The sequence below is a fragment of the Callorhinus ursinus genome, unplaced genomic scaffold, assembly GCF_003265705.2.
Source record: "Callorhinus ursinus isolate GAN/ISIS: 27379988/994484 unplaced genomic scaffold, GSC_fseal_2.0 scaffold10, whole genome shotgun sequence".
Lineage (NCBI taxonomy): Eukaryota > Metazoa > Chordata > Mammalia > Carnivora > Otariidae > Callorhinus > Callorhinus ursinus.
The window spans coordinates 63,569,418-63,593,950 of NW_027397072.1; the positions used below are offsets into that span (position 1 = coordinate 63,569,418).

General features: G+C 36.8%; 1 protein-coding gene across 3 annotated transcripts in view; it reads right to left on the reverse strand.

Annotated features, from left to right (window-relative positions):
* Positions 1–24,533, reverse strand: part of VRK2 (VRK serine/threonine kinase 2) — a 117,642-nt gene that overhangs the window by 66,721 nt on the left and 26,388 nt on the right. For all 3 annotated transcript variants that reach the window (XM_025868794.2, XM_025868795.2, XM_025868796.2), the window contains exons 3-7: positions 6,456–6,505; positions 5,676–5,745; positions 4,157–4,244; positions 1,852–1,957; positions 555–647 (exon numbers count right to left, since the gene is read on the reverse strand). In XM_025868794.2, the coding sequence (XP_025724579.1) occupies positions 555–647; positions 1,852–1,957; positions 4,157–4,244; positions 5,676–5,745; positions 6,456–6,505 (407 nt within the window). The remainder of the gene's footprint in view (positions 1–554; positions 648–1,851; positions 1,958–4,156; positions 4,245–5,675; positions 5,746–6,455; positions 6,506–24,533) is intronic.

Genomic DNA, 24,533 nt, shown 5'->3' on the forward strand with positions numbered 1-24,533 from the left:
CCATTTTGCATTTCCAGCAGCAAGGAATGAGAGTTCCTGTGGCTCCACATCCTTTTCGGCATTTGGTGGTGCACTACCCACGTCTCAAGTGCTTGACATGTGGCTGATGGCCAACATACTGCACAGTGACACACAGAATACTTCCATCATCAGAGAAAGTTCCATCGGAAATGCTGCTCTGTTTAAAAGTTACGTGTTTATACAGTGAAAGAGGAGCTAATGTGACTTTTAATTTTTTTTCTCTGCAAAAATCCATCCCTTTTCCCACTGGATTTGGATGGTTCTTTGTATAAACAAAGTCAGTCAGAAATTCAAATTTCAGCCACTTAACTATATGTCCATTAATAAATTATTTAAACCTCTCTGAGTCTCAGTTTCCCCAACCTAATTACTTTTTAGTTTAGTGCATTAAATGAGATAAACAAGGTAAGATAAATCACAACACGTTAATCCTCATTTGTAAACTCTTCTCGGTTAGGAGTTTGATTTTCAAATGTCTCAGTATGATACTGCGAGGATTCTTCCTGGCAACAAAAGCTTAATACTGTACTTACCCGATCAGGATTTCTGTAACCTAAAAGTAGATTCGCTGCTTTTATATCACCATGAACATACTCATTTTCATGTATATATTCCAGAACATCCAACTATGAAAAAAAAAATACGTAAGGTTATATTGATATCTATTTCAAACTCATGATCAACTTCAAACATTCTGAATATAGAATAACACGTATCTTTTTCATAGTAACAATAGCAAAGTGACATATTCTATAATTATGTATTTATCTATTTATCACATGTACTGGTCACTTAATCCTGGAAAAAAGTTGAATAACATGATCCCCAAATATCAAGTGTTTTAATTAAACTTCTGAGAGAAGGAAACCAAGATTCAACAGTGCCTATGCCTACGCCCCTGACAGCCTGGTGGCCAAATCACCCTGTGCAAAGAGGAAAAACACAATAAAATCAGAGATCCAAAGTAAAATAATCATGAAGTTCCCTCAGCAGTTCCTCACCCAACCAATGATTATAAATCAAGTTTTGGAGACCCCAGAACAAAACACCATGTCCATGAGCACACGGAAGGGCATTCTCCCTCTGGAGAGTAATAGAAAATACCTTAGCTTCATCTTTGAAGCCCTTGAGCCTTGCATGTTACCTACACCCAGTGCTCAATAAACATTTGCTGGCCGGCTAAACGGATGAACAGGAAAATTAACGAGTTCTATCTGCCACATCCCAACCTGGCATGAGCAGTTTCATTCTATTTAAAATGGAAAAAAACAAAATGGAGCTTGGGCAAACCAAACACAAACAAGATAAGACAAATATGTGGTATAAACAAAATGTGTGCATGGGTGCTATTAAGATTTCATTGCTTCTTATTTGGCAAAGTATATATTATTCATTGCCATAGTAATTACTGCCACCATCCCAAACTCATACTAAAAACTTTATAGCACCCCCATACCATCACGTGTTTAGTATGGAAAATAATATATTTTGCCACCGTTTGCATTGTTATAAATATAACCAACAAAAGAGAGGTTATTCTTATAGCAATGCAAGCTTGTTCTGATATGTAAAACAAAGCTGTGAGGGGAAAAAAATCAGACTGTAGAACCAATGCCTAATTGAGTTTGTAGTGCCAAACACAGCACATTCTGTCACTTACAGAGCCCACTGTTATCAATTTCACCAAAATAGCCTCTACTCTAAATAACTGACATTTCTAGGGCAATAATCCTTCATTCTCTGATAATTCCACAAAGGGCAACAATTTGTATATTGTAACAAGTAAATAATCTGAAAATGAGGCATGTGAACTAAGTCATTCATTCTTACCATTCGGATACCTAGCTGCAGGACAGTTGACTTTTTAAAAGTACCATTCTGGTCTGAGATCTTCTGTAAATCTATTCCTAGTCTTTCCATTACCATAAATCTGTAACTATAAGAAGAAGACGTCAAAAAGAGATCTTAAGATAGCAATGCTTGAAACTGCCTATTTATGAATTTGAAACAAGGAAAAACACCCCCAACCCAACAATGAAGAATACTGAAATCTGAACCATTAAAGAATGAATGTACATTAATAATCTTGCTGTTCTTTTACAGAAAGATACTAGTCAGTATTTACTCTGCAGTTAGTTTCTAATAGAAGGGAATGCTGCGCTCACTCACGCTCAGTCGTAGGTCATGAAAAGAGAATGCTCTTTCTAAATTAAAGAGTCCTGAGTTTGATTCATTTTGATTTCACCACCCTGTCACTATATGACCTTGGACAAATTATTTGTCCATACAGAAAATTTTATTTATATTTGTTTCTTGACCTTATAAGTCATATTTTAATTTCTCTACACACTTATAAACCTGACTTTAAAAAATGTACTTCTTTTCGGAGCACCTGGGTGGCTCAGTTAGTTGAATGTCTAACTCTTAGTTTTGGCTCAGGCCATGATCTCAGGGTCATGAAATCGAGCCCCGCGTCAGGCTCTACACTCAGTGTGCAGTCTGCTTGAGACTCTCTCTCCTTCCCCCTTTACCCCTCTCACCCACACTCCCACTCTGTCTCTCATAAATCAATCAATCAAATCAATCTTTTTAAAAAATGTACTTCTTTTCTGTTTGTCACCTCTGCCCCTTTTCTTCCCTTCACTTACATGCCCACATCAGCCCCTAGTCTACATTTGTGTATACACACATGAACACAGACATAAAGGAATTTTTGTCTTTGTTTTACAAAAATGTGATCATATTACATGCACTTTTCTGCATCATACTTTTTTCATTAGTATCTCACTGAAACCCTCCCACTATACCTCCCAACCGGTATAGCTCTAACCGATTTCCTTAATGGGCTGCATAATATTATATGATATGGATATACCATGATCCACTCAGCCATTCAGTCCTCTATTAGCAGCCCTTTACTTTGTTTCAAGATTACTGATCATTCATTTTGTTTTTACTGATAGCATTTAAACACCATTTGAACAAAGCACTGACCACTGAGCCTATTACCTCATCCTAGGAAAAAAGATATCACCTATTTTAAAAGGCTATTGAAAGGGCAAGATGGGGTACCTAACTGATTTTTTTCTTTTTTAAAAATCACTAGTCAATTAACTAGTCAATTATTTATATGTGATGACTAGCCACATGTGGTGATTTAAAAAAAATGTTTCTATAAAATTTTGTTGTGCCTTTTCTCAAGAGACAAAGCTTAATTAAATCTCCTCTCTTGTGTATAGAGTAGACTTAGTGACTTGCCCCTAGCAAAGAGACTATAGTGGAAATATGTGACATCACTGTAAGATTCAAAATAAGGCAGAGAAAGACAAATACCATCTGATTTCACTCATGTGGAGTTTAAGAAACAAAACAGATGAACATAGGGGAAGGGGGGGGAAGGGAAGCAAACCATAAGAGACTCTTAATGATAGAAAACAAACTTATGGTTGATGGAGGGGAGGTGGGCAGGGGATGGGCTGGGTGTTATATGTAAGTCATAAATCACTGGGTGTGAGCCCTGGGTGTTATATGTAAGTCATGAATCACTGAACTCTACTCCTGAAACCAATATTGCACTGTATGTTAACCTTATTTTTTTCAAAATTTTATTTAAATTCTAAAGATTCATTTATAAAAAGGCTGTGGCTTTATTCTTGAATGCATGTTCCTATGTGTGCGTGTGCTTTTTCTCCCTCTCTCTCTTTCAATTATTTGCACTAGGGGAAGCCAGCTACCATGTCTTTATAACACTGAGGCAGCCTACTGAGAGACCTATTGAGAGGCCTGGGGAAGTGAGGCCTGTAAATAATCACATGAGTGTATTTAGAAGCAGATCTTCTTAGGCCTGCCAACAGCCACACGAGTGACCTTGAAACCAGATCCTTCCCCAGTCAGGTCGTGAGATGATGGCAACCCAACAGACAGCTGACTACATCCTCAGAAGTCCTAAACTGGAACCATCTGGGGAAGCCATAGTTTCCATGGGTAACTTCCATGTTAGTTACCCATGGAAACTAAGATGATAGTAGTCTGTTATTATAAGCTACTATGATTTGGGTAATCTGTTATATCGCAAAGATATTAGAGCACATAAGACACAGTCATAGAACAATACTCAATTATAATTCCATTTTACCTTCTTCCCTTGAATTCAGTAATACCGGATCCATAAAACAGAGGAATTCCTAAATAATCAAGTTGTTTGAGTTCTATCCAGTTTTTGACTACAAAGACAAATTTAACAGGAAAAAAGATATATATATTTTTAGGAATGTTATTTCTTACTTTTACATAGATCCTAGAAGTTATTTGGCTAACCTAAACAGAAATCAGACCTTTCTAGTAAATGTTTTAAAGAATCAAATATATCTATCTAGTGGCTTCAAATTCTATTTATCACTATAATTAACATAACAACATACAGAAATTTTAAATTAAAGCAATTATAACCAAAACAAAAGTAGTCATGGTCATAAAATGCACTAGCATCATATACACGTGTTTCTATTCATGAAAAAAATTCATTCCCTTATATGTTAAATTTTAAAATATAACATATGTTCAAAAAATTAAAATAAAATGAAATAGAACATATGTTAAGTACCAAAGAATCAGTAGAGAGATGGCTTTTTCTTTTCCATTACTTAAAAATTTGAAGCCATGGTAGTTGAAAAAATAGAAATTGGGCAGAAAAATCATCTTACTATGAAATTGTTATACAGAAACTGCTTTGATTAAATTTAGTTTTAAAAAAATCAAATCCACTGAAACCGTCAGGTAGCTTATTTTCCACTTTTCTACCATATATATTTAATGTGTACGACAGCTCTACAATAAACAATCAAGTTTAATGGATTCTATTTGTCACCCTGACATAGTTTACGCAGTTGTAAAGACCACTGTCGTACCATTTAGAAGGTTTTATTAAGGAAAACAAAGTTAATTATTGAGGCTAGTCTCATCATCCTTTTTCTTAAACATAACGCAGAAGACCTTGACTATTATCATTTTTATTCATATTAACCTCTTGAAAGCTCTACTTAGTCCATCTATATTGTACAGTGCTTACAAAATGCTTCTGCTGTTCTTCAGCTCTGCTCACATTCATTTCACATTCAATTCCTCTAACTGGGGGTTCTTACATGTGATTTCCAGCTCCAGTTAATTTCCCAACATTCAAGTTTCTAACACTTTTAACTTATGGTCTAAATCATTTTAATGTTTAATCATTTCCATATACCTTACACTAATCCATTCTATGGCCATTCCTTTTGTTTATGTATCTACTGCCCATTTTAATATCTTTTCCTTACAACCTCTGACACCAAATGGTTTCCTGCAAAAGAAATGATTTCATTCTATCTTTTATACTTAGAGAACTCTTGGTAGCTTAGACCAACAACTTGACATTGTACATAAAGTAGTAGAAACAATTTTGATTTGAAATATATAACCCACTATGTATATAATATCAACATTTACATAGCATCTATCTTACTTTTATATAATAGTTAATTATATCAATTACAATAATATTCTAACTGACAATTTTCCAGAAGGCAAAAGAAAAATATTAACATTTACTTTAGTATATATATATACACACACACACACATATGCATATGGAAGTAGCTTGCTTTGCTAAATTTACTTACTATAGTCTTTTTTTGCAGCTCTTTGATAAAATTTAAGTTCTGAAAATAATGGGCCATTTTCTTGATATTCCTATAAAAGAAAAATTAATTTTATTAGGAAACAATAATCTTAAAGATAGATTTGATATTTCAACTGTGAAAATATGAGTATACATAGTATATAAATAGTGCTTGAATAATTTATTATAAAACACAGGCATCAAATTTCTACTAACAATCTCAGAAAAGCACTAAATAAACTTGGAGAATCTCAAGTTTAAATTTAATATACTGTAATGCTACCTCTACACAATCTTACACATGAAAGTCTTCTTATGGAAAAAAACTTACTAAAAGCACTGAGAATTTTATCTACACAGACATTCCATGTCTCCCAACATGGACATGAGGGTAGATATACTGCAGACTACCATGGGGTTCATTCACCCATGGCACCTTTACTAAGTAACCACTATACTTCATTCATTGTACTAGGCATAGGGGATACAAACAAAACTAAAACCTCATCCTTGCCTTAAAGGACCTTACCACTTAGAGTAAAGAGGAAGAAAGGAAAGGAGAGACAGCTAGATGGGATACAAGGATGATAAATGTCAACACAGAAGAACCAAGTTCTCCAGTCTTTACATTTTAATAATGTGAAAATATACCATAACACATTTATTGATAAGTAAAATTAAAAGCTAAGTTAAAAACTGTTTTTACAAAGATACCAGGAATAAAGTAGAAAACAAAAAAAGTGAAATATGTATGAAATACAAATTTAAGAGTAATACTTACCACTTTTACTACATGTTTTGCATCTTTATCCGGTTTGTTTGTGGGGAAAGCTGCAGAACAAAACATAGGGTGGAAGAGAGAAATAGTTGTTCCCAATTACTGAATTTCTACTATATCCCAGACACTGTGCTAAGCATTTTACTTATCTTCACTTATCACATCCTCCCTAGAACCTCTTCTGGTAGGTATCATCTTCATTTACACAAGATACTACTAAGGTTTGACAAACTGAATAATTTGCTAAGAAGTGCAGACTGGGGACTGAAACTCAGTCTATCTGACACCACAGCCCACACTTTGCCATAAGCCATATTCAAATATTCAAACATGGAAACCAACAGATATTAATCACACAGATCCAAACGTAGGGGGAAATTTTTCTAGATAGGTAGCATTAACTAGTATATGATAAATAGTAAAATCTACTGATTCAATTTTATTAAATTAAAATCTATGACAGTTCAGAAATGGAAACTGATTCATCTTTTTTTTTTTTAAAGATTTTATTTATTTTTATTTGACACAGAGACAGAGACAGTGAGAGAGAGAGAGAGAGAGCATAAGCAGGGGGAGTGGCAGGCAGGCAGAAGGAGAGGGAGAAGCAGGCTTCCCACGGAGCAGGGAGCCCGATGCGGGGCTCGATCCCAGGACCCTGGGATCATGACCTGAGCCGAAGGCAGCCGCTTAACGACTGAGCCACCCAGGCGCTCCTGGAAACTGATTCATCTTAACTGGAAAGTTCAAAACAATTTCTATGTGGCAAAATTCTAAAATAAATCGAGAATGAGAATAAAGTCTTTTAAAAATCATTTTCTGAACAGCAATCAATGATTCCTACATTAAATAATATGTATCTCCTAAAAAGCTCACTTCAAGTTATCTAACTTCCTATTTATCATTTGCATTTTTTAAAATTTCTTCTTTACTCATTTATTATTTAAATAGGCTTCACAGACAACATGGGGCTCAACTCACAACCTCGAGATCAAGAGTCACCTGCTTTATCAACTGTGCCAGGCAGGTGCCGCTGCATTTTAGATATAGTAATCAAACTTCCGATAATTTCACCATTCAAATTTTTAGATCAAATCAATCCTTTCATCTATATTATCTAAATTATTGAAAAGTTATGGTTTTCAAATCTTGATAAGTTAATGTATTTATTTCTACTGTGAAAGTCTAGAATCTTGTCATTCATCTCTTCACTCTTCATCCGTTCATTCCTTCAGCTAACCAATAGTTATTTATCATGAGGCCAGAACTTGCAAGGCACTGTGTCAAGTGTTAGTAGGATGTTTAAAGGAAAGTGAAAGGAAGGTAGAACTAGTGTTGAATATGATTAAATATCAGCACCTAACAGATGGAGAACAAGATCAATTCTTCAAGTATATTTTCAGTATGTTTATCAGATGCCATCCTCTTATGACTACTAAGATTTCTCCCTCTCTTTCTTCTAACTCCATCAGCTTTCTTCTTTTGCACATATTTAAAAAATCATAAATTTACCAAAATATATTAATTCCACTTTACAGTCAAGCCAACTCATGCACAACTTTAACTGTTTTCCAAAATTTTTTATGTCAGACTGTTATCAACCATTTGAAGAAATTATTACTTCAGTGTTACTTGATTATGATATAAACTGTGAACCCAGAGCTCTTTCCAAAGAAACTAAATGTATTTATATCAAGTAATTTTAACCTTTTAACCTTAATGCATGTAAAGTCATTCCACCGTCACCCATACAGTAGTCCCAAGGGAACTGCAGGAGGGATGGATGATCCATATCTAAGGCAAGAAAAAACTAAAGAGAGTGAATATAGAAGAAGGGGTCCAGTCCTGTTAGAGAAGAAGGGGTAAGAAAAGCCTTTCTTCCCACCTCTGGCAGACTATTTTTACTAGGGTGGTGCCCAAGCCTGGGGAGAAACTGCCCTGTCCTAACCCCGGTCCACTTAGTGCAGTACTGACTCTGGGCAGGGGTCTTTGCTTCCTGAGGTAGAAGTTGGTAGAAACTTCCTGCTTCTTGTCTAAAAGCAAGTGGCCCCAGCAGCAAATACATCATCAAGCCCAACAGATGTAAGCAGAAAAGCACAAAAGAAAAATTGGGGGTTTCAACTAGATAAATAACTTATTTGGGTGTTAATGGGAAAAGAGGTATTTAACCAGTGCAATGGGCTACTCCTTGCTGATTTCAATGAGTATAGCCATACTGCTTTATAGCCTTTCACATTATTTCACATGAACATAACTATGTGTTGACAGATACTCAAAACATCCCACACTTGTCATCTGATAGCTATATAATATTCTCCATAAACTTCTAAGTCAGATTATATTGGAGGGCCTAAATCCAAAATCAATTGACTAGAAAGCTCTTGGAGATGGATGTTGAACAAATAAATTGTCCACGTTATCACGGAGGTCTCTTTATAGTAATCAATCAGTTAATTAATGAAATAAATATTTATTTTCTACTGTAAGCCAAGTCACATTCTAGCTAGTGAAATTAAAAGATAATGGAAAACAGACATGATATCTGCTTTTACAGTCTAATGGAGAAATCGGACATTCATCAAATACTCATATACAAGTGCAAAACTGTAATTATAGTAAGTGTAAAAGGAGAGGTAGACAGTAATAAGAGAATATATAATTTATATAAAAGGGAATTATTGAGCAAGAATAGTTGGAGAAGTGATGATGGGCCAGATGTCAATCTAGTTAATAATTTCTGCCTAATGAAAGGTTTTAAAAACTTGAGGTGTAGTTGGAGGATAGGAAACACATAATTAGATTTGCATTCTGAACAGATCACTACACCACAGTGTGGAGAACAGACTGAAGGGGAACCAGAGTAGATACTGACTGATCACTAAGGATTTAATTTTGATAGCTCAGAGGAAAGAGGACTACAGCCTGGACTACACTATCAATGGTAGATAAAGAAAAATGAACAGATTCCAGAGATTTCAGAAAGTGAAACTGTTAGGACTTGATAAAGGAGGGAAAGGGATCTTGTTTGGTAGCTTACTGCTGATTAATCTATTCAGGGTTGAAAAGAATGATCAGAGACAGTGATAGTCTTGAAGTTATAGCAGTCTCACATCTTTGTTTAAATTTCTAACCAGAGGTCTGATGAGCTGCTAAAAAATGCATATTGCACATATAAGATATCTGCCCTCCTAGGACTTTTTTCTATTCATTGGGAACTCTGTCTGGTTTTTCCTTTGAGGAACCAAACTGCCTTCTACCCATGTGGACCTAGTAGGGCTGCTTAACACAGTATATCTGCCCTTACATCTCAGAGTTGGGCAGATGACCAAACCTGGCCAATTGGAATATACAAGCCCACCGGCCACCGTAGCCAGTTTCAGAAAGAGCAACATGCCCCAACTAGGCAAAAAGTTATTTCCTAGGATTTGAAAGTAAAATACTATGTAACAAAAGGAGGCCATAAACCGTGAGGATACCAAATCCTTAAAATTACTTTCCTCAGCTAAATGGAAAATGAATTCTGAAAAAAAATCCAACACTGAAAAAAGTAAGGGTAAAGCAGGGAGAGAGAAAGGACCCTGTTGACCTTGCTTAAGCTCTAGACTATACAAACCTGAAGCCAGAAAAGCCCTATACTTCTGAGTTATAAGAATTAATAAATCCCCCCTTTGCTTAAATACTTTTGAGTTTCTGACACTGGCAGCCAAAGACTTACACGGAAGGCAACTAGAAAACCTAAAAAAAAACCCTATTTTTTTTAAAGATTTATTTATTTTGAGAGAGTGAGAATGAGAGAGAGAGAGAGAGAGCACATGAGAGGGGGGAGGGCCAGAGGGAGAAGCAGGTTCCTCACTGAGCAGGGAGCCTGATGCGGGACTTGATCCCGGGACTCCAGGATCATGACCTGAGCCGAAGGCAGTCGCTTAACCAACTGAGCCACCCAGGCGCCCCAAAACCTATTTTTTTAAGATAGATACCTTAAGATAAGATAAAACATTCTTTATCTCTGATAAAGAATGTTAATAGTGCAGTAGATAAACCAAAAACCTTCTTCTATAAAATAAACAAGATGATGAATTAATAAATCAAACTTTCTTATAAATGAAGAGTTGATCTGGTTAGATAGACAGATAAATAGGAAGCCCAAAACAAAGAGAAATTGAAAAACCAGAGGGAAAGGTACATGAGCATTAATGTTCTAGGCTGTGCTACAGGCCCGAAAGAGGCTGCCTACTCTGGGTAGCCAAGGATATTAGTGTTAAAGCTCTCTTGGGAAAAAGACAAGTCCTTGGGCCTGCAACAGGCAGAGATTTGAAGTTAAGTTGGCCACATAAAGTCAAATTTTCCAAGGGCTACATCTTCAGTAGTGTGAAACATTAAAAAAAGAGAGAGAAAGAAATGGGGAGATGAGGGAGGGGAAGAAAAGGAAAGAGGGGAAGGAGGGTGAGGAAGGAGAGGGAAAGAATGAAAGCAAGAAAGAGAGAGTTCACCACTGTCAAAAACAAAGAAAAACAAAAACAAGACAGAAGAAAGAGAAATTAAGGAGTCGATCCCATTTACAGTTGCACCCAAAACCATAAGATACCTAGGAATAAATCTAACCAAAGAGGCAAAGAATCTGTACTCAGAAAACTATAAAATACTCATGAAAGAAACTGAGGAAGACACAAAGAAATGGAAAAACGTTCCATGCTCATGGATTGGAAGAACAATTATGAAGATGTCAATGCTACCTAGAGCAATCTACACATTCAATGCAATCGCTATCAAAATACCATCCACTTTTTTTCCAAAGAAATGGAGCAAATAATCCTAAAATTTGTATGGAACCAGAAAGAAACCAAATAGCCAGAGGAATGTTAAAAAAGAAAAGCAAAGCTGGCGGCATCACAATTCTGGACTTCCAGCTCTATTACAAAGCTGTCATCATCAAGACAATATGGTACTGGCACAAAAACAGACACATAGATCAATGGAACAGAATAGAGAGCCCAGAAATGGACCCTCAACTCTAGGGTCAACTCATTTTCGGCAAAGCAGGAAAGAATGTCCAATGGAAAAAAGACAGTCTCTTTAACAAATGGTGTTGGGAAAATAAACAGCCACATGCAAAAGAATGAAACTGGACCATTTCCTTATACCACACACAAAAACAGACTCAAAATGGTTGAAAGACCTCAATGTGAGACAGGAGTCCATCAAAATCCTAAAGGAGAACACAGGCAGCAACCTCTTCGACCTCAGCCACAGCAACTTCTTTCTAGAAACATCGCCAAAGGCAAGGGAAGCAAGGGCAAAAATGAACTACTGGGACTTCATCAAGATAAAAAGCTTTTTCACAGCCAAAGAAACAGTCAACAAAACCAAAAGACAACCGACAGAATGGGAGAAGATATTTGCAAATGACATATAAGATAAAGGGCTAGTATCCAAAATCTATAAAGAACTTATCAAACTCAACACCCAAAGAACAAATGATCCAATCAAGAAATGGGCAGAAGACATGAACAGACATTTTTCCAAAGAAGACATCCAAATGGCCAACAGACACATGAAAAAGTGCTCAACATCGCTCGGCATCAGGGAAATCCAAATCAAAACCTCAATGAGATACCACCTCACACCAGTCAGAATGGCTAAAATTAACAAGTCAGGAATCGACAGATGTTGGTGGGGATGTGGAGAAAGGAGAACCCTCCTACACTGTTGGTGGGAATGCAAGCTGGTGCACCCACTCTGGAAAACAGTACGGAGGTTCCTCAAAAAGTTGAAAATAGAGCTACCATACAATCCAGCAATTGCACTACTGGGTATTTACCCCAAAGATACAAATGTAGGGATCCGAAGGGGTACGTGCACCCTAATGTTTATAGCAGCAATGTCCACAATAGCCAAACTATGGAAAGAGCCAAGATGTCCATCAACAGATGAATGGATAAAGAAGAGGTGGTACTTGGGCACCTGGGTGGCTCAGTTGGTTAAGCGTCTGCCTTCGGCTCAGGTCATGATCCCAGGGTCCTGGGATCGAGCCCCGCATTGGACTCCCTGCTCAGCAGGAAGCCTGCTTCTCCCTCTCCCACTACCCCTGCTTGTGTTCCCTCTCTCACTGTGTCTCTCTCTGTCACATAAATAAGTAAAATCTTAAAAAAAAAAAAAAAAGAAGAGGTGGTACATATATACAATGGAATATTATGCAGCCATCAAAAGGAATGAAATCTTGCCATTTGCAACGACATGGATGGAACTGGAGGGTGTCAGGCTGAGCGAAATAAGTCAATCAGAGAAAGACATGTATCATAGGACCTCACTGATATGAGGAATTCTTAATCTCAGGAAACAAACTGAGGGTTGCTGGAGTGGTGGGGGTGGGAGGGATGGGGTGGCTGGGTGATAGACATTGGGGAGGGTATGTGCTATGGTGAGCGCTGTGAATTGTGTAAGACTGTTGAATCACAGATCTGTACCTCTGAAACAAATAATACATTATATGTTTAAAAAAAAAAAAGAAGATAGCTGGAGGGGAAGAATGAAGGGGGGGAAATCGGAGGGGGAGACAAACCGTGAGAGACGATGAACTCTGAAAAACTGAGCGTTCTAGAGGGGAGGAGGGTGTGGGGATGGGTTAGCCTGGTGATGGGTATTAAAGAGGGCACATTCTGCATGGAACACTGGGTGTTATACACAAACAATGAATCAGTGAACACTACATCAAAATCTAATGATGTAATATATGGTGATTAACATAACATAATAATAATAATAAAAAAAATTAAAAAAAAAAGAAAAACAAAGACAAAAATCCCCACCTTCTGTGGCTTAGGCCCTGAGTGGGAGGAAAAGTAGAGTCTTTCCTGATAATTAGTTATTCCAAAGCTGCCTTCAGGAATTTGAGGCTCAAATTTATACAATAGTATGGTACAAGGACTTGAAGCCAAATGATAATCCTGAATACCTTGCAGAAGCAAAAGAAACAAATCTTCAAGAGACACACTGGACCCCCATGATTACCAGAGATAAAGCATAGCTAAAGATGAGTCAATGGTCCAACACTACAAAACAGGAAGGAAAGCAAACAAAAGGCATAAACCCCAAGCAATTCAGACCTCCTATAGAGCTCAAATATCTGCTTGAAATGATAACAGACACAAAGTATCAGTAGCATAAGAAACAATGCAAAACATTCTATGAAAAATGAACACACTGGTTGTAATTCAAAAAACATCAGAGATCTAAGAGACAGGGACCAAAAACAAGAAATACATTAGAACTCCAAGAGGAGGGATGCCTAAGTGGCTTAGCCAGTTAAGCGTCTGCCTCTGGCTCAGGTCATGATCCCAGGGTACTGGGATGGAGCCCCGCATTGGGCTCCTTGCTCAGCGGGGAGCCTGCTTCTCCCTCTTCCTCTGTCTGCCGCTCCCCCTGCTTGTACTCTCTCTCTGACAAATAAATAAATAAAATATTTTTAAAAGAAAAAAAAAACTCCAAGAGGAAATATGGGAATAAGTTTGAATTTGGAATAGTCCAATGCTGGAAATTACACACACATCTATCTTTAGTAGAATGTGTAACAAATTGTATGATAGTCATAGTACGAAATACATTGTAGGAAAAAAATGAATGGAACACAGATGGAGTAATAATACAGCAATATCTTAGATATAATGTTGAGTGAAAAAACATAAAACAAAGTGTATACTTATGATTCTATTTATATAAATTAAAAACCCACAAATTATATATGCTTATGGATACACACACACACACACACACTATAACGAAAAACAGTAAAATAAAAACCATAAAGAGTCTAGACAGTGTTGTTACTACTACAAGGTAGGGAAGAGATGTCAGAGCTTCTAGAACATGGTTTGTTGATATATTATATGTTTGACCCAGATGGAGATTGTGAGTATCTTGCTGTTAGATATATTTTCTTGATAAACTGTATGTTTATGTTGTATGCACTTTTCTATATATTAATACATGTAATACATATAGGATCATTAATATTTAAAACCTAATGAATAGCCAAAATGGTAGATCAGATAGAGCGACAAAGAAAACAGTGAAACAGATTAGATCTGAGGAAATAATCTTGAATTTACCACGCAGAAATATAGAGATATAAAATATGAAAAAGAGATTATGAAACACTAAGGTAATATGTGACAGAAACACAATTTTCTAAAAATCTCCAGAACTAGAGGACAGAGAGAACAGAGGACAGGCACTTTTGAATAAATAATATCTGATAACTTTCAAATACTGATAAAAGTCATGAATCCTTTAAGAATCACAAGTCCCCAGCAAGATAAATAATAAATCTGTACTCCAGCCCACCACAGTCAAACTGCAGAACATTAAAGACAAACTTCTAACAAACAACTCAATAGAAAAGATTAGATTACATACAAAAGATAGATGAAGTGACAGTAGACTTCTCAATAGCAACAAGGCAGTAAGAAGACATTGAATAATATCATATTCATATGCTGAGAGAAAATAATTATCAATCTAGAATAAGGTTCACTAAAAACACGGACAAAAATAATGTACAAAATAGGAACATGATGACTAGAGGTATAGTGTTGTAATGCCATGTATTTATCCAGGAGAAAAGTAGAGACACTGATTAGCTTCTCAGTTTATTAAATCAAGAGAGTGCATTGAGTTTACAGGTAACCACTAAAATAATAAAATTCAGAACTTCAAGATCAGTAAAGAAAAAAAGAATAAAGAAAACCTAAAAATCTAATAGAAGATCAGGAAAGAATAGGTTCTTTTAAAAAAAGGCAGGGTAAATATAAAATACGGTAAGTGAAATATATTATCAATTTTATATCAATTTTTCACCACAGTTTTTCATATTTTATTACCTCTGAAATTTGAATGCATCTAATAACTGAAGACATCATACAGTTGCTGCTGACCACACAGCAGTTTGACAGTTTCACTGCCCATATAGTCACAAAGCTAGTCCCAGGTTGTCTATTTGTCTTCACTTCAGTTGAGTCATGCACATTGCCTGGTAGTATTGTTATATTTAATTGTCATTTACAATGATTTGTGCATGTAGAAAAATTAACCAGTCCAAAACAGAAAAGTGGGACATAAACTTGATAGTAAACTTGAAAAAAATGTTCCTTAAGGTAGGATTGCAACACTGAGTGCTCTACGAGTTCCATATGTAAGGCTATTTTAAAGGTATCATGTCATAGTTTAACGCACACTATTAGGTATTAAATATAAAGCAGATCTTACATAAACACAAAAAGAATGATTCAAGAGGAAGAAAATTATTAACTTTTAAGCATCTAATGGAGACTCAACATATGTATACAAAATAGTGATGTATCTTAAAATCACAGACACCTTAGATGTGAAAAAAAAAATGCCAGTGATCGTAATAAATTTGAGTAGACTAAATTCACCAGATAAGAAACCATAAGATCATTAGAAAAATAAACGTACACTATTTATGAGACACAACTAAAACCTAGTGATGCAGAGAAAATAAAAAGATAAATTAGCCAAAACAGGCTGAAAAAAAGGCTGGAATATTAGTTTTCAAAATTATAGAAATCTCAGGAAAGAAGAATTACTAGATATAAAGTTAGTCCAACCTAATCATTAAGAAAATGATTCAATGGAAAAAAAGATTCATTGGAAAGACTAAATTAATGAACTTGAAAGCATCTGATAATGTACTTTAATGCAGAAATAAAAAACCATCACAATTATAGGAAAAAAATGACAAAACACAAAAATCATGGAAGATTTTAAAACAAATCCATAATGTATAGGCAAGCAGACAAAAATAAGTTGAAATAATACAGTTAACAGTTTTTATCTAAAGGCCACATAAAATAACTAAAGAACATACATTCTTTTCAAACATAAAACAATTGAACTGTCCATAATTTCACTCAGAAAGCAGGCTTTCTCAAATTATCAACCAATAAGGATTATTAAGCTACATTATGTGACCATAATGCCTAGACCCCAGGCCAAAGAAGAAATCATAAAGGAATTTAGAAAATATATAGGACTGAATAATACTAAGAATATCATATTGAAAGTATTTAGCATATAGTTACATATTTATTACTTGTTTTTCTCTGATAATGTAAACTTCACAAAGACAGAAAGACTTGGTTTTATTTAGATGTGCCCCAAGAACCTCAAATAGGGTCTAGCAAGCATTCATTAAATATTTGATGAATAATTTAATGAATGAAAGTAGTACTTAGAAATTAAATTTTGAGGAGGAGTTAAGATGGTGGTGTAGTTTTGGGGGGGCCTGATCTTGCCTTGTCCCTCAAACACAGCTAGATTGGCACAAAACATTTTGAACAACTAGGAAACAGATCTGAGGATTAAGAGAACAGTCTGCACAATTAGAGGGAAAGAACATGGAGGCTATAAGGTTCAGAGATGTGAATTGGGGGAGAGAAAAGCCATGTTGCCAGGTAGGGGGTGGGAGCCCTTTTTGTGGAGAGAGGACAGGGAAAGAAGGCAAGAGAGAACAGCACAACAGGTTTGCACAAGAAAAACTTCCCTAGGACCACTGACTGGGTAATCAAGAGGAACTGACTATGGCAAGATTTTTGCCAACAGTGGAGCTCAAAAGGTTTTAGGAGTCTATGCCACTTGCCAGAATCAAGCCAGGCAGACGGTAGTGCTCCAGGGAGTGGATGGCAGACAGTGCAGTGTGGGGATGCCCTGGGTAGCACTGGGAAAAAATGTTCCCCCTCCTAGGGTATATTTGGAAGAGGGTATATTGTCTCTCCAAGGACAAGGGACCCAGTGGGCACCACTGAGTGGCCATTTAATAGCAGGGGACAGGAAGAGTGCACAGAGGGCCAATAACCTGGTTGTAGCTTTCCCCAGTACTTCATCATAGACTCCAGGCACCTGAATGCCCGTGCGACTGCTTTCTCTATGACAGAGTGGCTCCAGGAACAGCATTGCGAGGCTCTTCTCTTGGAGGAGGGGGACAGGTCCACACCTTGCTGGGTCCTTTAAGATTTGGAGTTTTGAAATCCCAGCTGTGCAGCAGAGATAAAAACACAGGAGAACTCTGGTGTGGGGCATGCTGAAGGCCCAGGCATGGACAGGTTGAGGGCAGGCATCTGAAGGAGGCCTGGGCAACAGGAGGGGAGATTGTTTGCTTTTCTGTGAGGGCTTCCTGAGCAGCGGGGGCTGCGAGTTCCCCTTCCTGGGACTAAAGGGCAGGGCATTGCCATCTTCCACCCACCCCTCGCCCACCAGCACAGTCCGACATCAGTGAGCAACACAGCACCCCCAGTGGAGGGTGCAGCCACTTACACCAAACCCTGCCCTTCTGCACCTTGCAGGGGCATTTTTAATAGGGCAGGTCTGACTGTGAGCCAGCAAAGCAGGCCTCTTCCCATAGAGGACTAACACAGGCCCACTGCATGTACCAAGTATACTGATCACAGAGTGCTCCAAAGCATCAGCTTCAGTTCTGGTGAAAATAGGACTGGGCTTTCCCTTTTCTTTCTTTTTTTTTCCCCCTTCTTTTTTCTTTGGACTCAAGCTTATAGTTTTTTGTTGGTTTCTTACTTTTTAATGGGTCAGGCTTCTTTTTTCTTTCTTTTTCTTTGGAAGCAGACTTATAATTATTTGTCTGTTTCTTTTTTTGTTCCTTTTACTTTTTTTTGTTTTTTTTGGACCATGATTTTTTTTTTTTTAAGAGGGGTGGGGGATGGAGACACAGAGAGGGAGAGAGAGACCCTTAAGCAGGCTCCATGCTCAGTGTGGAGCCCAACATGGGGCTTGATCTCACAACCCTGAGATCATGACCTGAGGTGAAATCAAGATGCTTAACCAACAGAACCACCCAGGCACAGTTGAAGAGGGAAAGAAAACCATTAGATCATGACTACAGGCTTAGGGAACTTACCAATTCCATAAAGCACAATAATATCCATATCATAGGAGTCCCAAAAGAAGAAGAGTGGAAAAAGGGGGCAAAAAGCTTATTTGAATGAACTGTAGCTGAGAACTTCCCCAACCTGGGGAAGGAAACAGTCATTCAAGTCCAAGAGGCACAGAGATCTCCCCCTCAAAATCAACAAAAATAGGTCAACATCAAGGCATATCATAGTGAAACTTGAACAATACAAAGATAAAGAATTCTGAAAGTAGCTAGAGAAAAAAGGTCCTTAACCTACAAGGGTAGACAAATAAGGTTAGCAGCAGATCTGTCCACAGAAACTTGGCAAGACATAAGAAAAGTGGCATGATATATTCAACATGTTACTAGGAAAAATATGCAGCCAAGAATACTTTATCCAGCAAGGCTGTCATTCAGAATAGAAGGAAAGACAAAGAGTTTCCAAGACAATCAAAAATTAAAGGAGTTCATTAACACTACACCAGCTCTGAAAGAAATATTAAAGGGGACGCTTTGAGGGGAAAGAGACCAAAAGCAACAAAGACAATCTACAGGAACATTGACTTTACAGGTAACACAATGGCACTGCATTCATATCTATTAATAATCATTCTGAATGTAAATGGACTAAATGTTCTAATCAAAAGATATAGGGTATTAGAATGCATAAAAAAAAACAAGACCCATAAATATGCTGCTTACAAAAGACTCATTTTAGACCGACAGAAACCTCCAGATTGAAAGTGAGTGAGTGGAGAACCATCTATCATGCTCATGGACATCAAACAAAGCTGGAATAGCCATACTTATATCAGACAAACTAGATTTTAAACCAAGGGCTGTAATAAGAGATGAAGAAAGGCACTATATAATAGTAAAGGGGTCTATCCAACAAGATGATCTAACAATTGTAAATACTTATGCCCCCAACTTGGAAGCAGCCAAATATATAAATCAATTAATAACAAACTTAAAGAAACTCACTGATAATAACGCAATAATAGAAGGGGACTTTAACATCCCACTCACAGCAACGGACGACCATCTAAGCAGAAGATCAACACGAAACAAGGGCTTTCAATGACACACTGGACAAGATGAACTTTACAGATATATTCAGAGTATTTCATTCTAAAGCAGCAGAATACACATTCTTTTCTAGTGTAACTGGAACATTCTCCAGAATAGATCAAATATTGTGTCACAAATCAGCCCTCAACCAGTACAAAAAGATTGTGATCATACCATGCATATTTTCAGACCACAATGTTATGAAACTCAAAGTTAATCACAAGAAAAAATTTGAAAAGACCTCAAATACATGGAGGTTAAAGAACATCTTACTAAAGAATGAATGGGTTAACCAGGAAATTGAAGAAGAAATAAAAAATACATGTAAGCAAATGAAAATGAAAACAAGACACTCCGAAACCTTTGGGATGCAGCAAAGGTGGGCATAAGAGGGAAGGATATGGCAATACAGGCCTTCTTTGAGAATCAAGAAAAGTCACAAATACACACAACCTAACCTTACACCTATAGGAGCTGGAAAAAGAACAGCAAATAAAGCCTAAAAGCAGCAGAAGGGAAATAGTAAATATTAGAGCAGAAATAAATGATATAGAAAAAAAAACAGAACAGATCAATGAAACTAGGAGCTGGTTCTTTGAAAGAATTAACAAAATTGATAAACCCCTAAGCCAGACTTATCAAATAGAAAAGATGAAGGACCTAAATAAATAAAATCATGATTGAAAGAGATCACAACCAATGCCACAGAAATACGAGAGTATTATGAACAATTACATGCCAACAAATTGGGCAATCTGGAAGAAATGGATAAATTCCTAGAAACATATAAACTATGAAACTGAAACAGGAAAAAAAAGAGAATTTGAATAGACCCATAACCAGCAAAGAAATTAAGTCAGTAATCAAAAATCTCCTGAGTCCACAACTGATAGCTTCCCAGGGGAATTCTACCAGATATTTAAAGAAGAATTAATACTGTTATCCTAGAAATGGAAGGAAAACTCCCAAATTCATTCTATGAGGACAGCATTACTTTGATTCCAAAACCAGACAGCAAACCCACTAAAAAGGAGAATTATAGACCAATAAACTTGATGAACATGGATATAAAAATTCTCAAAAGATACTGGCTAACTGAATCTAACAGCCATTAAAAGGATTATTCACCACGATCGAGTGGGATTTATTCCTGGGCTGCAGGGGTGGTTCAATATCTGCAAATCAATCAATGCAATATTCCACATAAATAAAAGAAAGGGTAAGAACCATATGATCCTCTCAATAGATGTGGAAAAAGCATCTGACAAAATACAGCATCCTTTCTTGATAAAAATTCTCAAAGTAGGGATAGAAGGAACACACCTCAGCATCATAAAGGTCATATATGAAAGACCCCCAGCTAATATCATCCTCAATGGAGAAATCTGATTTTCCCCTAATGTCAGGAACACAAGGATGCCTACTCTCACTACTGTTGTTCAACATAGTACTGAAAGTCCTAGCCTCAGCAGACAACAAAAAGAAATAAAAGACATCCAAATCAGCAAGGAAGAGGTCAAACCTTCACTATTCGCAGATGACATGATACTCAATGTAGAAAACTTGCAAGACTCCACAAAAAATTGCTGCTGATCCATGAACTCAGCAAAGTCATAGGATACAAAATCAATGTGCAGAAATCTGTTGCCTTTCTATACATCAATAATGAAGCAGCAGAAAGAGAAATCAAGGAATTGATCCTATTTACTACTGCACCAAAAACAGTAAGGTACCTAGGAATAAGCCTAACAAAAGAGGTAAAGGATCTGTACTCTGAAAACTACAGAACATTTATGAAAGGAATTGAAGAAGACACAAATAAATGGAAAAACATCCCATGCTCATGGATTAGAAGGACAAATATTGTTAAAATGTCTGTACTACCCAAAGTAATCTACACATTCAATGCAATCCCTACCAAAATAATACCAGCATTTTTCACAGAGCTAGAATAAACAATTCTAAAATTTGTATGGAACCAGAAAAGACCCTGAATAGCCAAAGCAATGTTGAAAAAGAAAATCAAAGCTGGAGGCATCACAATTCTGGACTTCAAGCTATATTACAAAACTGTAATCATCAAGGTAGTATGGTACTGGCACAAAAACAGACACACAGAATGGAACAGAATAGAGAACCCAGAAATGGACCCACAGCTCTATGGTCAACTAATCTTTGGCAAAGCAGGAAAGAATATCCAATGGGAAAAAGAGAGTCTCTTCAACAAATGGTGCTGAGAAAACTAGACCACTTTCTTACAAAACTAAATAAAAAATAAATTAGAAAGAAATGAAAGACCTAAATGTGAGACATCAAAATCCTGGAGGAGAGCACAGGGAATAAGCTCTTTGACCTCAGCTGTAGCAACTTCTTACTAGACACGTCACCAGAGGCAAGGGAAATAAAAGCAAAAGTAAACTATTGGGACTTCACCAAGATAAAAAACTTCTTCACAGTGAAGGAGACTATCAACAAAACTAAAGGTCAACCTACAGAATAGGAGAAGATATTTATAAAACGACATATTGGATAAAGGGCTAGTATCCAAAATCTATAAAGAACTTATCAAACTCAACATCCCCAAAAATAAATAATCCAGTTAAGAAATGGGCAGAAGACATGAGCAGACATTTCTCCAAAGAAGACATACAAATGGTAACAGACACATGAGAAAATGCTCAATATCACTCGTCATCAGGGAAATACAAATCAAAACTACAATGAGATATCACCTCACACCTGTCAGAAAGGCTAAAATCAACAACACAGGAAACAACAGGTGTTGGTGAGGATGTGGAGAAAGGGGAACCCTCTTGCATTGCTGGTGGAATGCAAGCTGGTGCAGCCACTCTGGAAAACAGTATGGAGGTTCCTCAGAAAGTTAAAAATAGAGCTACCCTATGATCCAGCAATTGTACTACTAGGTATTTACCCTAAATTTTTTTTTTTACAAAATATTTTTTACAAAAATACTGATTCAAAAAGGCAACATGCGCCCAAGTGTTTATAGCAGCACTATCAATAACAGCCAAATTATGGAAAGAGCCTAGATGCCCATCGATTAATGAATGGATAAAGAAAATGTGATATATATATGTGTGTGTGCACACACACACACACACACACACACACACGGAATATTACTCAGTCATCAAAAAGAATGAAATCTTACCATATGCAACAACATGGATGGAACTAGTGTGTTTTATGCTAAGCAAAATAAGTCAGTCAGAGAAAGACAAGTATATGATTTCACTCATACATCAAATTTAAGAAACAAAACAGACGAACACAGGAGAAGGGTAGGAAAAATAAAATAAGATAAAAACAGAGAGGGAGGCAAACCATAAGAGACTCTTTTTTTTTTTTTTTAAGATTTTATTTATTTGACAGACACAGCGAGAGAGGGAACACAAGCAGGGGGAGTGGAAGAGGGAGAAGCAGGCTTCCTGTGGAGCAGGGAGCCCGATGTGGAGCTCGATCCCAGGACCCTGGGATCAGGACCTGAGCCAGAGGCAGACGCTTAACGAATGAGCCACCCAGGCGCCCCAAGAGACTCTTAACTATAGAGAACTGAGGGTTGTTGGAGGGGAGGTGGGGAGAAATGGGCTAAATGGGTGATGGGCATTAAGGAGGACACTTGTGATAAGCACTGGGTGTTATATGTAAGTGATGAATTACTAAATTCTACTCCTGAAACTAATACTACAATATATATTAACTAACTTGAATTTAAATAAAATCTTGGAAGAAAAAAAAAATTTTTAAAGAAATTAAATTTTTATTTTAAGAAAATGGAGGAATACCCAAGATGGTGACATAGGAGGCTCCTGAGTTCCCCTTTACCCAAGAATGCAAATGTACCGCCATACATGGAACAATTCCTTCCGAAAAAGATTCAGAAACTCGCTGAGCTACTCCTACACATCAGGGTAATGAGAAAAATATATATCATAAGGGACACTCACTGTGATCCTCCTCTTTGGAACACTGACAGGTCTTGGCACACTCTCAGGTACTGTGGGCTACTAAAAACAAAAAATGCAGCTAGGACAATCAGCTTGAACACTGAAGTAGGAGATTCATTTCCTACACAAGACCACTATGTCATATCTGGAAGAAGTGGCTGTTCTAATGCACAGAAACCAACAAAGAGAATCAAGGAAAATGAAGAAACAGTTGAATATTTCCAAACAAACAAACAAACCAAAAAAAAAAAAAAAACAAACAAAAAAAACAAGGTAAGTCTCTAGAAACAGATCTTTATGAAAAGGAGATAAGTGGTTTACCTGATAGTTCAAAATAATGGTCATAAAAATGATTAATGAGCTCAAGAGAGAGCAATGTATGAATAAAGTAAGATTTCAACAAAGAAACAAAAAAATTTCAAAACACGAAACAAATTATAGAGCTGTAGAACATAACTGAACAAAAAATTCAATAGAGATTGCTTCTCAGACTCTTTTGGCTAAAAAGTGCAAAAAATTCAATAGAGAGGTTGGTTCAACAGCAGACTAGATCAAATGGAAGAAAGGATCAGTGAACTCAAAGGGAAATTGAACTCATAAAATTGGAGAAACAACAAGAAAAAAAAGAATGAAAAAGAGTGAAGACAGCTTAAGGGACTTATGGGATACCATCAAGCCAACAATTATACACACTATAAGGGTCCCTGAAGGAGAAAAGAGAAAGGAGCAGAAAGCTTATTCAAAGAAGTAATGGCTGAAAACTTCCTAAACCTCCGGAAAGAAACAGACATCCATATCCAAGTAGCACAGTACCAAACAATACGAATCTAAGAATACCCACACTGAGACACATTATTATTAAACTGTCAAAAGTTACAGACAAGGACAGAATCTTAAAAGCAGCAAAACAGGGGCACCTGGGTGGTTCAGTCATTAAGCATCTGCCTTCGGCTCAGGTCATGATCCCAGGGTCCCGGGTTCGAGCCCCACACTGGGCTCCCTGCTCTGCAGGAAGCTTGCTTCTCCCTCTCCCACTTCCCCCGCTTGTGTGTGTTCCCTCTCTCAACTGTGTCTCTGTCAAATAAAAAAAATTTTTTAAATCTCAAAAAAAAAAAACACAGCAAA